This window comes from Dromiciops gliroides, chromosome X (genome assembly GCF_019393635.1).
Source record: "Dromiciops gliroides isolate mDroGli1 chromosome X, mDroGli1.pri, whole genome shotgun sequence".
NCBI classification, from domain to species: domain Eukaryota; kingdom Metazoa; phylum Chordata; class Mammalia; order Microbiotheria; family Microbiotheriidae; genus Dromiciops; species Dromiciops gliroides.
In genome coordinates, this window is record NC_057867.1 from 45,436,897 (window position 1) to 45,451,904 (window position 15,008).

General features: G+C 47.5%; 1 protein-coding gene across 1 annotated transcript in view; it reads left to right on the plus strand.

The window, feature by feature from the left end:
* Window positions 1-4,307: 4,307 nt before the first annotated feature.
* Window positions 4,308-15,008, plus strand: part of XPNPEP2 (X-prolyl aminopeptidase 2) — a 40,076-nt gene continuing 29,375 nt past the window's right edge. Inside the window, exons 1-6 of the mRNA XM_043974868.1 lie at window positions 4,308-4,560; window positions 6,918-6,991; window positions 8,454-8,564; window positions 9,868-9,931; window positions 10,781-10,885; window positions 11,391-11,477. Of these exons, the coding sequence (XP_043830803.1) occupies window positions 4,524-4,560; window positions 6,918-6,991; window positions 8,454-8,564; window positions 9,868-9,931; window positions 10,781-10,885; window positions 11,391-11,477 (478 nt within the window). The 5' untranslated portion in view covers window positions 4,308-4,523. The remainder of the gene's footprint in view (window positions 4,561-6,917; window positions 6,992-8,453; window positions 8,565-9,867; window positions 9,932-10,780; window positions 10,886-11,390; window positions 11,478-15,008) is intronic.

A 15,008-nucleotide genomic window follows, 5' to 3' on the forward strand; every position in this document is an offset into this window, starting at 1 on the left:
GATTTGGTTCACAATTTATATTCCTAGAGTTGCCTGAGGCACTAAGAGGCTAAGTGACTTGTTCAGGGTCATACAACCAGGGACTGGACTTGAACCCAAGTCTTCCTGGCTTAGAGGCCAGTTCTGTATCCACTGAGGATAGGGGCAAAAGGAGAATCCTAGAGATAGCATGGAAAGGCCATGGGGGGAAACAGAGGCCCAAAGAGGGGAAGTGACTAGGCTAAGGCCACCCAAGTAGGGTATGTGACTCCAGGTTCCTTGCTGTCTCACCAGTGTACCTCCCAGGGGTGGCATGCTACCTCTTTTAAAGCACTGGGGCCACTGCTAGAGGCAGATGGGTCAATGATAATGGAAAAGAGAGAAAGCAGATCCGCCCAGGGCCTATGTGGCTTGTTTTCTCTGCAAGGGGGACTGACCTTTGCACTGGAAAGGCCAGAGCAAAAGTGACTGATGGAGAGTTGATGTCCAAGATAAGGAAGGAGATAATAAGAGATTAACCAGCTGCCTTTGAAGAGTTCAAGTCACTGGCCCCAGATAACCTCCATCCTTGGGTGCTGAGAGAACTTGGAGCATTGGTGTCGGCGTAGGGGGCAGGAGGTAACCCACAGGACAGAACCAGGCCCAGTGAGGAAGCTGCAAAGAGGCCAAAGGCTCAGCGTCAGAAAGCACTTCCCAACAATTAGGGCTGGCCACCTCAGAGGTAATGGCTTCCCCACAACTGGAGGTCTTTAAGCAAAGGCTGAAGGTGGATACGTTGCAGAAGGGATTCTTGTAGAAGGGACATCTGAGCATCTGTGGTGCTGGGAGCTGGACCCTTGTGACCTCTGATGGGCCATGCTTACACAGAGACAGAGGCCTGCCTGTGGCACAAAGGACCAGGCTTAGGAAAGTATGGGGCAGAGCCAGGAGGCTCATCTCCTCCCCCCGAATTCCCATCTGACCAATGACACCTAGAAGAGATAGGCTTAGGGTTATATTAGAGGGGGAGATGACTCACCTTCCTCCCCTGGCCCATAGCACAGCTTTGGAAATTCTGACCCTAGCGTGTCCAGGCTCAGGAGTAGGGGTCAAGGGCTGAGTGGAGGGTAACAGCTGGGGAACGAGGAGCCCAGAAAAAGACCCGCATAGGGGCTTCCCCGCCCCATCCCCAGCTAGCCAAGGCGCCACTTTCAGACCCAAGTATGGGGAGTCAGGAGGAGAGGAGAGCTGCTTGATGCTTTCACCTAGCCCATAACTTGGCCCCAGACCAAAGCCTGAAGACAGCAGGCTGTGACCCTGCAGAAGTGGCAGCAAAGCGTAGACCTTAGCCCTTTGCTATATCCACTCCCCAGGTCATTTCCGTGACATAAACCAGGTGTCAGCCAGGGCTCCATCCCGGAAACCAATGAGCTGAGAGGAGAGTGATAGGGAGATAAGGGAGAAGGAGAGAGGGAAGGGGAGGAGGAGAGGCTGCTATCACCAGCGTCATGGGGAGGGTTGCCAGGATACAGGAGAGCCCTGGGTTGGATGGCGCATTGCATAATTAATAGCACGTCCACAGTGCCGAGTCCAGCCCACAAAGGGCCAGGGGCCAGGGCCTGGGACACAGAACACTTACTAGTCTGCCCAGGCTGGCCTGCTAGCTTACAAACTCATTTAATCTCCGTGCTCTTTGCTAGAGCCCAGACTGAAAGGCCAACAGTTCCAGGAAGATAAGATGCAGTAAGATAGAAGCTAAGTTATGTAGGTCTCATGGGGGGGGTGCATCTTTGCCCCCTCCCCAGCTCATCATCTCTGACTCCAGCTCTTTTCCCAGGCTACCTTTCTTTTTTTTTTTTTTTTTAGTGAGGCAATTGGGGTTAAGTGACTTGCCCAGGGTCACACAGCTAGTAAGTGTTAATTGTCTGAGGCCGGATTTGAACTCAGGTACTCCTGACTCCAGGGCCGGTGCTCTATCCACTGCGACACCTAGCTGCCCCCTCGGGCTCCTTTTCGAGGCTGCTTCATGTCCTTTCCAGCCCTCCCTTCCCCCAAGGCAGAGGCCTGGGCTCTAGTCCTTCTACAAGTCCTCTCCAAATGCCGCCCACCCCCAGGTCCCCATCGCTTCAGCCCCCACTCTCAGGTAACCCGGGAAATTTAACCTTGGTAAGGCATTAATGAGCATGAACATGCACAGGTGGTGGTAAAATGTGGCAGGCAGGTGGGGAGAGACTGGGGGGCAGGAAGGGGAGATGATTTTCAAGGACCTTCATAGGATCATGAACTCAGAGCTGGAAGGGATATCAGAAGTCATTTAAACCAACCCCTTCATTTTACAGAGGAGGAAACTGAGGCCTATAGAGGGCAAGTGATTCACCCAAGGTCACTTGAACCCAGGACTTCTGACTTCAGTACAATATATTTTTTTAATTAATAAAGTATTTTTTTCCCGTTACATGTAAAGATAGTTCTCAACTTTTGTTTATACAGGCTTTCCAATTTTAGATTTTTCTCCCTCCCTTCCCCCCTAGACAGCAGGTAATCTGATATAGGTTTTATATATATATATATATATATATATATATATACATATATATACATATATATATATATATAAAATAACATTAATCCTATTTCTGCATTAGTCATGTTATAAGAGAAGAATCAGAGCAATGATGAAAATCCTCAAAATAGAAAAAACATCAGCACCAAAAACAAAAGAAATAGTATGGTTCATTCAGCATCTATACTCCGCAGTTCTTTTTTTTCCCTTGGATTTGGAGATCCTCTTTTATCATGAGTTCCCTGGAACTCTCCTGTACCATGGCATTGGTGAGAAGAATCTAGTCCATCACAGTAGATCAACACTCAATGTTGATGATTCCAGTACAATATTTTGCCATTGTTGTTGTTTAGTTGTGTCTGACTTTGTGACCCCATTTGGGGTTTTCTTGGCAGAGATACTGGAGTGGTTTGCCATTTCCTTCTCCAGATACTTTTCCAGATGAGGAAACTGAGGCAAACAGGGTAAAGTGACTCGCCCAGGGTCACACAGCCAGTAAGTGCTGAGGTCACATTTGAACTCAGGTCTTCCTGACTCCAAACCTAGCATTCTATCCACAGCAGTGCTACCTGGCTGCCTTTTCCCCCTAAAGACCTCGGTATGGAAAGAACACAATTTGGAGTCAGAAGACCTGGGTTCAAATCCCTGCTCTGCTGCTTACTACTCATGGGATCTTGGAAAACTGGCTTCATAATTCTCTAGACCTGTTTCTTCACAAAAACAAAATGAAAACCAGCCCCCTGACCTAGAGGAGTTTGCATTTTATTTGAGGCATAGAACATAGAAAGAGGTGAATAACTAGGAGGATCAGGAAAGGTTCCTGCAGGAGGTACCACTTAAATAGAGCCTTGTTAAAGATCTGAGTGAGTCCCAGGTATGGAAACAAAGGCCTAGAGGTGGGAGATGAAGTGTCAAATAGCAGATGCCAAGGACATAGTGAAAAGCAGTCATGCAGCATAGAGAGCTTACCTTCCGCTATATGAATCGACCCTTCCACAGTAGTTGAAAGGAACTCAAACCTTAATTAAGTGCTAATGGGGGGATTTCAGGCACCAACCTCCTGAAAAGTAGTGGGGGGTGGGGTGGGGGAAGCCTGACAGGCTCATGGAATTTAGAGTCTGAAGGGACCTTCAATACCATTTGTTTCAAACCCCTCATTTTCCAGAGGGAAAAAAAAGGGAAAACATTTCCCAAAAAAGGGAAGACATTGGTGCAAGGATTTTATTTTATTTTTATTTTTTAAGCAGGTTTTTTTTTGGTAGGGCAATGAGGGTGAAGTGACTTGCCCAGGGTCACACAGCTAGTAAGTGTCAAGTGTCTGAGGTCAGATTTGAACTCAGGTCCTCCTGAATCCAGGGCCGATGCTTTATCCACTGTGCCACCTAGCTGCCCCAGTCCAAGGATTTTAAAGCCAGGTCCTCTGGTTCCAAACGAAGTGTGCTTTGCGTTCCTCAAGAGAAACTTCCAACTTCCATGTGATGGGGAGGTTTCCAAAGGGGTCCGGTGTGGTTTCCCAGGCCCCCTGGAAGGAGAGAGGCCAGACTTTGTTAGTCAGAGAGAAGCCAAGTGGGACAATGGGAAGAGAAAACAAGTCCATCCGGAGATTGGGGGTGAGGGCCTTGTGATAGGAAACAGCTTGTTGCAGAGGGAAGGCCTGATTTGCAAAGCAGGTCTGGGCCTTGTCCCATTGGAAGCTGTAATAGAAAGGGGTGGGGAGGTGTGCTGATTCAAGACAGCTGTGTTTTCTCTACCCTTGGGGACCTTTGCACTTTGTCCCTGGCCACAGTATACATACCGTGGTCCTGTTTTCCTGGAGCCAGCAAAGACAGTTTAGGGCTCCCAGAAATCTACAAAGGCCCTTAGACTAATTTCGAGGCTCCAGTTGGAGCTGGACCGTCTGTAGGCCCCATCCCCTCCAGCAGACCCAGCCCAGTCCTGCTGTCACAGGGAGGCCCTCAGGAAGCCCTCCAGGGAGAAGGGCTGCGGCCGCCACGGAGGCAGGATGGTCCTGGCTGGCCTCTGGGCTGTCCTTCTGTGGGGTATGTAGATGACTTCCTCTTTCTTCCATTCAGGAGCCTAGACAGGGTGGCTGATGGTTCCTCTCCCTTAGGTGACTGTCCAAGGGTACCCTCTCTACCCATACCCAGCCCCCTCTCCATTCCTTCTCCATCTTTCCCAAGAAAACTTCTCCTCAGGGTAGGCACTGGGGGAAAATGGGCCTAGCAGTCTTAGAGCTGGAAACCCCCTTAGATGGCATCTTGCCCAGGTGCTCTCATTTTACAAATGGGGAGACTGAGGTCCAGAGAGTAGAATGATGAAGAAACCTTTACTCCTTTCGGTGCCAGCCTCACTGACAGGCATTTAGTATACCAAATAAGAAGCCTGGTATAAGGAAAAGAGCATTGGATTTGTAGTCAGGAGACCTGAGTTCAAATCCAGGCCCGGTGACTGACTTGCATTGTGACCTTAGCTAAGTAAATCACTGAATCTCTCAGAGATTAAGGAGGTTCCTCCCCCCACCCTGCAAAATGAGAGGAGTGGGCTAAATGGTGTCAAAAGTCCCCTTTAGCTGGAAATCTATGATTCTAGCACATTCTACCTCTCTATGCCTCAGTTTCTCATCTGGAAAATGAAAATAATAATACATATGGTAGCTTCCTTATAGAGAAATGTATTATTGTTTTTGGTTTTGTTTTGGGTTTTTTTTTTTTTTTTTGCCGAGCAATGAGGGTTAAGTGACTTGCTCAGGGTCACACAGCTAGTGTCAAGTCTCTGAGGCCGGATTTGAACTCAGGTCCTCCCGAATCCAGGGCCGGTGCTTTATCCACTGAACCACCTAGCTGCCCTGAGAAATGTGAATTGTTATCACTGTTCCTGTCATTACGATTGTTATCATGATCAGCCTTGCCCTGACTGTCCCCGTGCCCAGAGCTCTCAAGCCAAACACCAACCCGGATAGCATCCTACTACCTTGGGCCTGCAATAACCAGATCTGGCTCTTGGCAGTGTGTGACCATCAGCAAACTACTTAACCTATGAGTGCTTGGAATGACTTCATCACTTACCACCTGAGCTTTGGAATGCTCCTTCCCAGAAAAATTTCCAGAAGAAGTGGTTTATATCTGGTGGCCCCTCACCAGTAGAAGAAGGCTGGTTCTTCCTACTGCCTACCCCCCCCCCCAGAGTGGAGAGAAAAGTGCTTTGAATTAGAGAAATGGGAGTTTTTCCAGATGAGTTATTGTGTTCTCTCCTCTCCATCCAAATTTACGCAGTCTGGGCCCCTATTCAGCAGGCCCCTACTTTGTGCTGGGTGACAGGTAGGCAGCACATTCTCTTATAGACAAATCTGTTCTAAAGCGCTCATGGCTGATCCCCTTGTGCCGGGAGAGCGATTCATGTTAACTGGGTAACTCTGTCTAGTAGAGGGGAAGCCGGGAAAGTGAGGTAGCACTTGAAGTGGCTACAGCACCAGGCCTGGAGTCAGGAAGACCTGATTTCAAATGTAAACTCAGACACTTACTAGCTGTGTGACCCTGGGCGAGTCACTTCACCCTGTTTGCCTCAGTTTCCTCATCTGGAAAATGAGCTGGAGAAGGAAATGGCAAACTGCTCCAGGATTTTTGCGAAGAACACCCCAAATGGGACCACAGAGAGTCGGACACAACAAAGAGGAGAATGCAGTCAGGTGGGATTCCCAGCTGACCTGCCTCACCCAGGCATTGGCTCAGTCTCTTCTGGGTGACTCTTCCTCCCCTACCCCCCTCCAGTTGCTCTTGGAACTTCTAGGGATATTAAAGTTCCCTAAGAGAGGGGAATATGCCTTTATGATTTGCTTTATTTTATCACTTTAAAATCTTGGGCTGGGATTTTTTAATGTTTCTTCTGTTTAAAGGTTGATCTTTTAAAAAAATGAAACCAACCCCGCCCCCCACCAGCGATACATGTCTCATCTCCCCCTTGAGCTTTGATCAGATCTGGGACATCCCCTCCCTACCTCCCCCGAGGCAGCCAGGCGTCTGAAAATTCCAGGCTCCCCCCACCCCATTGCCTTTTGGGTATATCCCACTGGGTGAGAGTAAAAGAGACAAAGGGATCAGGATGGGAGGAAGAGGAGGAATAGGCTGTTGGGGCTGGAAGAGATGTAAAATCAGAGATTATCTGAAGATCTTCTAATTCAATTCCCTCTCCCCCTTTTCCAGAGGAAGCAGACCCAGAGAAAGGAAGCTCTTTGCCTAAGGTCACACAGCTGATGTGTCAGAACTAGAATTAGAACTCGGGGCTTCCACCTCTAACTGTAGAGCGCAATCCATTGAATCTGCACGATTCCCAGACTAAAACAAAAAATTAAAAAAATAAAAACCATGCTGAGGTGATGGTTTCTCTTGCTGTTTTCTAGCCTATGTCCTAGGCCACCCAAAGCAAACAACATCTGGAGGAGAGGATATGAGAAACTGTTCTGTGACCCCACCGGTGAGGCTGACCCCCTTCCCAAAGCGGGGCCCCTCTCACCACGTGCCTTTTGCCCGCCCCTGTGCTCAACGCCTCCCTTTCCAGGACAATTCTCTCAGCCCCCAGACTCTCCCCCTTCCACCAGATTTGCTCCTGGTTTCCTGGCTCAGGGGTTCTGTTTCTGATTAACTGCCTGAGAATCAGTCATTCCTCCCTGGTCCTTTCTGGCTCCATCAATTTCCCACCTCCAGAGGCACCAATGGGGTTGGGGGATGCCACGGGGGTCATTGGCAAGCCCCAAGCTACGGCAAGGTTGGGGAGGGGGAGTAAAGAGAAAAAACAAAGGGAATGGGGAGTGGAAGGGGGAGGACAAGGGGGGAGGGAGGGGGAGAGAGAGAAGGAGGGAGGAAAGGAGAAGAGGGAAGGGAGGGGAAGAGGAAGGGGGAGGGAGGGGAGAGAAGGGGAAGGGAAGGGCAGAGAGAGGGAGGAAGGGACAAAGGGAAGGAGAGGAGGAGAGGGAGAGAAAGGAGGGAGAGAAAAAAGAAGAGAAGGGAAGGAAGAGGTAGAGGGATGGTAAAGAGTGAGGAAAAGACAAAGAACAGGAGAGAAGGACATGGGGAAGGAGAGACAAAGAGGAAAGGAGACCGGGAAAGAAGAATGAGGAAGGGTGGAAGGAGAGAAAGATGGAGGGAGGCAAAGAATTGAAAGGAGGGAGGGGAAAAGGGGAAAGAAAGAATAGGGGAGAGAAGGCATCAGTGCCCACAGCGGGCGCCACATTGGGCTGGACCTACAGAAGGGACTGAAGTCTGAGATGTCTGCCCCGACTTTGCCCCCCCCCCCCCGCCATTGCTTTTCATGTTTCCAAGTGCAGCTTGCATATAGTAGGCCCTTGCTAAACACTCGTCTATTGGAACCCGTCAGTTGCCTAGGGGATTAGGGTTGGGAGGGGAGAAGAGAGGAGTGGAGGGGAGCGTTCTAATTATAGAAATGGGAAAATTAATGGCGTCTTTCCCAAGTCAACCCCAGGCATCCAGACCATGGGTCATTGTCCAGATGTGCAGACTGTTCTCTCCTCCCACCTCCTCTACCCCCAAAACATCTGTACGGGCTCTTGTCCCTCCAGGCTAAAGCCCTGGGAGATGACTATAATTAGGGGGCATGATATGGATGATAAACCAGTGAAGGAGCCTGGGAGAAAGTAGCCAGGCAGGTAGGTGGAGAGGCTAGTACCACCATCCTAGTGAGGAGGGACGATCCGGGAGGAGAGGACATTATCAAAGGTTGCACAGAGGTCAGGGAGGACGAGAACATACTCAGAGCTTCCGGGGCCCTTTTCTGTAGTCAAGCCCAGCAGAGCCAGAAGTGGGGGGCGGGGCAAGTAGATCCATATTAGGGCTGGAAGGGCCAAGGTCCCAGGCCCTACCTCACCTAAACAAACCATTGTGTTTCCATCCATCTCCCTGGAACCTTGGGGGCATGTCAGTATCTTCCAGTCACAGCTGTCAACACCACTGCCCGGCTCAAGGACCTTCGGCAGCAGTTGGAGGCCAACGGTCTTGATGCCTACATCATTCCTGACACGGACGCTCACATGGTGAGTGGCCGCCCCCTCCCCCCTGTCCAATGCTAGTCACTGAGAGAAGACTCAAGCTGCAGATAAAAGAGGGTGAGAGGAGATCTCATATCATGGGAGGCATGTGGAAGAGACACAGGAAGACATGAAAGCACAGGTTTGTTGGAAATGGGAAGAACTACATGAGTGAATGAATGAATGAATGAATGAATGAATGAATGAATGAATGAATGAATGAATGAGGGGCAATTAGGTGGCATAGTGGATAAAGCACCAGCCCTGGATTCAGGAGGACCTGAGTTCAAACCCAGCCTCAGACACTTGACACTTACTAGCTGTGTGACTCTGGGCAAGTCATTTAACTCTCATTGCCCCACAAAAAATAAAATAAAGTAAATGAATGGATGAAGCAGTCATTAAGTGCTCACTATGTGCAAAGTAAAGTGGTAAGTCCTAGAGGTACAAATGGAGAAGTCAGACAGTCCCTAATCTCAAGGAGCCTCACTCTAATGAGAGAGACAATGTCTGTAGAAGGTTTCAACTGCAAGAGAGAAGGAAAAGTCCTGGGATCCTTAGGGTGCAGCAGCAAAGCAAATGGCAAGGCCTCTGCTTTGACAAAACTTCCACTGGCAAAATCTTAGTAGTTTCTTATGTTGAACCATCTGACACGGCCAAGACCTTTGGTCACAAAAATGTTCTTTTCTGGGTCTTCAAGTCATCTTCCTAAAGCTCAGGTCTGAACCTGTCACCTCTCTACTTACTAAACTGCAGTGGCTCCCTATTACCTACGGGATCAAATATAAAATCCTCTGTTTGGCATTCAAAACTCTTTGGAAGGGGGCAGCTGGGTGGTGCAGTGGATAAAGCACCGGCCCTGGATTCAGGAGTACCTGAGTTCAAATCCAGCCTCAGACACTTGACACTTACTAGCTGTGTGACCCTGGGCAAGTCACTTAAACCCCATTGCCCCACCAAAAAAACAAAAACAAAAACAAAAAACTCTTTGGAAGTAGGTAATGCAAGGATTATTAGACCCATTTTGCAGATGTGGAAGCTGAGGCTCAGAGAGATGAACTACCCTATCCAGGACTAGCTAGCTAAAAAGTACCAGAGTCCAGACTTGAACCCACATCTTCTGGGACCTAGTTCAACATTCTTTCCACAGCATCATGACCAAGGAAGGCTTCACAGAGGGGCCAAATGGGAACTAGGCTGCAATGGAAGGCTAAATTTAGGGAGAGAAGTGAGAGCATCCTAGGCCATTGTGGGCAAAAGGTGACCCAGGATGCAGAAAGTTCATGAAGGCATCTGCTTGATTTTTCAGAGCGAGTACATTGCCAAACATGATGAGAGACTCAGGTGGATCTCCGGTTTCAGTGGTTCTGCAGGTGATGACCTTCATCCTCATCTCCCCCAACATCCTCCTGGCCAGGGGGTCACCTGCCGTGGGCCAGTGTCCAGGCCCTCAGGCCCCCGATGTCCCTAGCTTGGCCCTGCCCAGAGTCATCAAGCTAGCATCAGAGATGAGATTCAAACCCAGGTTTTCTGCCTTTAGAACTCCTCTGCTTTCTGCTGTACACTCTGCCTCCTACAAAGAATGCAGCTCGGAATACTTCATAGTAAATGCCGTTTGAAACATGCATCAAAGCTACACACACCCGCCACGTACTGCTTGAGGAAATCCAAGCCTCTTGAGGGCTAGCATAGACCACTAGATCCATAACTGGGGCAGGATAACCAGGGAATTTCCCAGAGGTCAGACTTGGGAATTGGGCCAGGGTGGGGGATGCTATAGTTCCTCCCTACAGCATGGTCCTCTTTGGTCTTACTCTGGAGGACATAGCTCCGACTCCCTTGCAGGACTCTGGGTTGCCAACCCTTCCCTCAGGAGACCTTCTTCCTCTCCTGAACCATGACTAAACTGTGTGCTGGTCTGCCATGTCCCCACTTCCTTCTCCCCTCCCCAACTGTTTTGGGACCTGGTGAAAGATTCCTTTTTGCATTTCTGCATTTGTTTATGAGGCTTTTCTTTTTTTCCTTTTTTTGTGGGGCAATGAGGGGTAAGTTCAAATCCAGCCTCAGACGCTTGACACTTACTAGCTGCGTAACCCTAGACAAGTCACTTAACTCTCATTGCCCCGCAAAAAAATAAATAAATAAAAATAAAGGTTGGACTCAGTGCCTTTGAGGACCCTTTCATATCTAAAACCATGATTTTTGCCTTCCCTATATCCCAGGAAATGCAGTGGTGACCAAGGGGAAAGCAGCTCTGTGGACCGACAGCCGCTATTGGATTCAGGCTGAACGGCAAATGGATTGCAACTGGGAGCTGCATAAGCAGGGTATGGAGAGGGGGCATTAGGGCTTAGGTTTGCTAACAAACACTTCCCTCTCCTCTGGGTATAGCACAACCCCTGAGACCCCCTTGGGGCCTCAAGAGGTTGATCTTTCCAGACCAAACACTGGCTGGCCTGATATACCCAAGGAAAAGCATCCATAGGACCCTTCTGACTGGGAGTCCCAGCATTGGCGTGCAGAGATTCAGGGGAGGTCTAAACCCTTGGGTACCAGAGGGTTGTTTCCAAGAAGCTCAGAGTGTTTGAGACAGGTCCTAACTTTTGGGATTGAACCCACCCCCCCCCCCAAAAAAAACAACCTAACTTGCCTAACTTACCCACAATGCCAGTAGAATTTAAATTCCTTGAGGGCATAGACTCTCACTTTGTCCCCTTAAGGGATGCTTGTTGCATAACAGAATCCTGGGCTAGAAAGACCTCAGGGATGGGGGTGGATGGCCTGCTGGGCAATCACACTTATCTAAGGGCTATTTCTCATTGGGTTTGGCAGTTGGTACTTCGCCCATGTCAACATGGATCCTGGCAGAGGTTCCAGCTGGAGGCCAAATTGGCATTGACCCCTTCCTCTTCTCCATCGGTAGGTACTTAGCTTTGATCTGGGCACTGATGGCAGCAGGGGGCATTCCAAGATACAATACCATGATTAGCAATGACAGGGCACAGCTAGGATGACCTGGGCTACAGCCCAGAAAGTGGGTATGATGCTGGGGCTTCTAAGCTATCAAATCCTTGCGTACTGTGTATTCACACAGCTTGTAAGTGTCAGAGGCAGAATTCAAACCCAGTTTTTTCACACAGCTACTAAATGTCCTAAGAGGGATAGGAACTCAGTTCTTCCTGATTCCAGGCTCTGTCTCCTACACCATGCTGCCTTTCAAGTAGGTGACATCCATCTGCTGGAACGTATGAAGCTAATCAGAGACATTGGGCATGGGCTAACCCAGAATTCTACACCAGCTTAAGGATGTGAAGGGAAGAACCATGCAAGACTGGCCAATTGAAGCACTAGACCCAGGTCCCCGAAGTGAATCCCAGTCCCATACCTTCCCAGTTTGAAATCCTCAGTTTCCAACCTTGGTCTGTTTAGAGAATTTGTCAGGTGTAGAACTCCTTCCAGTGGGAGAGTTTACAGATAATTTGCTCTTAGAAAATCATTTGAAAATCAGTGTGAAAAAATTTGGGTTTTTTTCCTTTTTTACATGTAACTTGGGGGAAATTCTAAATAAAAAATTAAAATAAAAAAAGAAAGACAATCGTTTGAACCATCTGGAAATTCCGTATAGAGATTGCCCTTCGCCTCTTTTTAAGTAAACTGGGAAGGTCTGCATATTTAGCCCCATAAATTTACCTAAATTCTCCTACAGCCAGTTTTCAGATAGAGGACAACAAAGGAGGGGGTGACATCTTCTTTCTTTGTCTTTTTTTTTTAAGAGATGGATTTTGGGGCAGCTAAGTGGCGCGGTGGATTAAGCACCAGCTCTGGATTCAGGAAGACCTCAGTTCAAATCCAGCCTCAGACACTTGACACTTACTAGCTGTGTGACCCTGGACAAGTCACTTAACCCCCATTGCCCCACCAAAAAAAAAAAAAAGATGAGTTTGGCAGGTTGGATGCATGCCCCTTTTCCAAAACACACCACTCCTTATGACCAATCTCCTTGGGATGCAGCTAGATCCTGATTTCTGGGCAGAATCTCGAACCTCAATGGTGTCAAGCCTTCGCTCCAGGTACCACTGTACAGGAAGTATAGTTAGTTTTAGCTCAAGCAGGAGATTGTGGTAGCCCCAGCATGTCCAGACCAATAGCTACTCTGTGGATAATGTGAGAAAACATGCTGCCCACTATCAAGTAATTCCTGGCTTTGTCTTGGAAGGTATAGTCCCGGGTATTTTATTCTGTCTATGGTTATTTTAAATGGTATATCTCTTACTATCTCTTCTTGAAGGGTTTTGTTGGTGATATAGAGAAATGCTGATGATTTATGTGGGTTTATTTTATATCCTGCTATTGGCTAAAATGACTGTTTCAATCAGTTTTCTAGTTGAATCTCTAGGATTTCCTAAGTATATCATCATATTATCTGCAAAAAGAGATAGTTTTATTACCCCATTGCCCATTCTTATTCCTTCAATTTCTTTATCTCCTCTTTTTGCTAGCATTTCTAATACAATACTGAACAATATTGGCGACAATGGGCATCCTTGTTTCACTCCTGATCTCACTGGGAAGGCTTCTAGCTTATGCCCATTACAAATAATGCTTGCTGGTAGTTTTAGGTAGATGCTTCTCGTTGTTTTAAGGAAAAAATCCATTTATACTTGTGCTTTCAAGTGTTTCAAGTAGGAATGAGTGTTGGGTTTTGTCAACAGCTTTTTCTGCATCTAGTGATATAATTGTATGATTTTTTGCTAATAATAATATTTCCCCACATAAGAAGTATGCAGTTTAACCTTACTAAATAAATTCCTTATAATTAGTCTTTCATATTTACCTTCTTTTGTTTCTCCTGATTCTTGTAGGTTAAATTTTATCATTCGGTTCTGTTCTTTTCCTCACAAATACCTGAAAGTTCTTTAATTCATTAAATATCCTATTTCCCATGCAGTATTACATTCAGCTTTGCTGGGTAAGTTATTCTTCGTTGCAAACCCAGTTCCTTTGTTCTTTGGAATATGTTCCATGTCCTTCAGGGTTTTGTTTTGTTTTGTTTTTTTGCGGGGCAATGAGGGTTAAGTGATTTGCCCAGGGTCACACAGCTAGTAAGTGTTAAGTGTCTGAGGTCGGATTTGAACTCAGGTCCTCCTGAATCCAGGGCCAGTGCTCTATCCACTGCGCCACCTAGCTGCCCCGCCCCGCCTCGTCCTTCAGTTTTTTAATGTAGAAGCTGCTAAATCTTGTGTTATCCAGACTGTAGCGCCACAATATTCGATTTGTTTCTTTCTACTTGCTTGTAGCATTTTCTCCTTGACCTAGGCGCTTTGAACTTAGCTATAATGTTCCTATGAGTTTTCATTTGGGGATCTCTTTCAGGTGGTAATTAGTGGATTTTTTTTTTTCCATTTCTATTTTGCCCTCTAGTTCTAAAACTTCAGAACAATTTCCCTTAATAATTTCTTGAAGTATAGTGTCTAGACTAATTTTTTATCACAACTTTCAGGTAATCCAACAATTCTTATATTGTCTCTCCTCAATCTACTTTCCAGGTCAGTTCTTTTTCTAATGAGATGTTCACATTCTCTTCTATTTTTTCGTTCTCTTTTATTTTTTGGTGTCTTATGAAGTAATTAGCTACCCCTTGCCCTATTCTAATGTTTAAGGAATTCTTTTCTTCTGTAAGTTTTTGGATCTCTTTTTCCAATTGGTTGACTTTCTTTTCATAATATTCTGGCATTACTCTTACTTTTTTTTCCTGATTTTTCCTCAACCTCTCTTTGATTTTTGAAGTCCCTTTTAAGCTCTTGCAAGAACTCTTTTTGGGCTCCTGCCCATTTGACATTTTCCTTTGAAGTAGAAGTAGCTGTTCTGACTTCACTGTCTTTGAATCTGAACCCAGATCTTCTGTATCATCATAGGAGGCATCTATAGTCGGCTTCTTTCCCTTTTGCTTACTAATTTTTTTAGCAGCTTATTTCATGGCTGTTAACTTTAGGGTAAGGTCAGGCTCTGGTCCCAAGGTGTGGAGGACAACGTCTCAGGTTTCAAGTTTTTTGTGCTGTTGTTTTCTGAGCTTTGTCTGGGGGCCCGACCTCAGGTGCTCTTCCTCTCTAGCCCGTGAGTCACAACCAGAGCCCCCAACGCCTCTGCCACCGCAAGGCTCTTACTTCCTTTGGTCCCTCAGGCTGCCGCAAGCAACAGCTCACCCTCTATCCTGGACTGAAAACCGGGTTCTCCCTTCTCTTGGGAATGACCACAGTGAGCCACAGTGACCCATCCTCAGCGATGGCAGTCAGGCGCATGCTCACTCCTTCTGCCCACAGCCACAGTCCCACACCCTACGTGCTGGTTCCTGTGCCAGGGGAGGACCCCCACAGTCTTCCCTGATCAGCCACCTAACACTCCCCCAGCCCCGCACTGTCTGTGGGGCACCCACACAGCTACCCCCAGGGC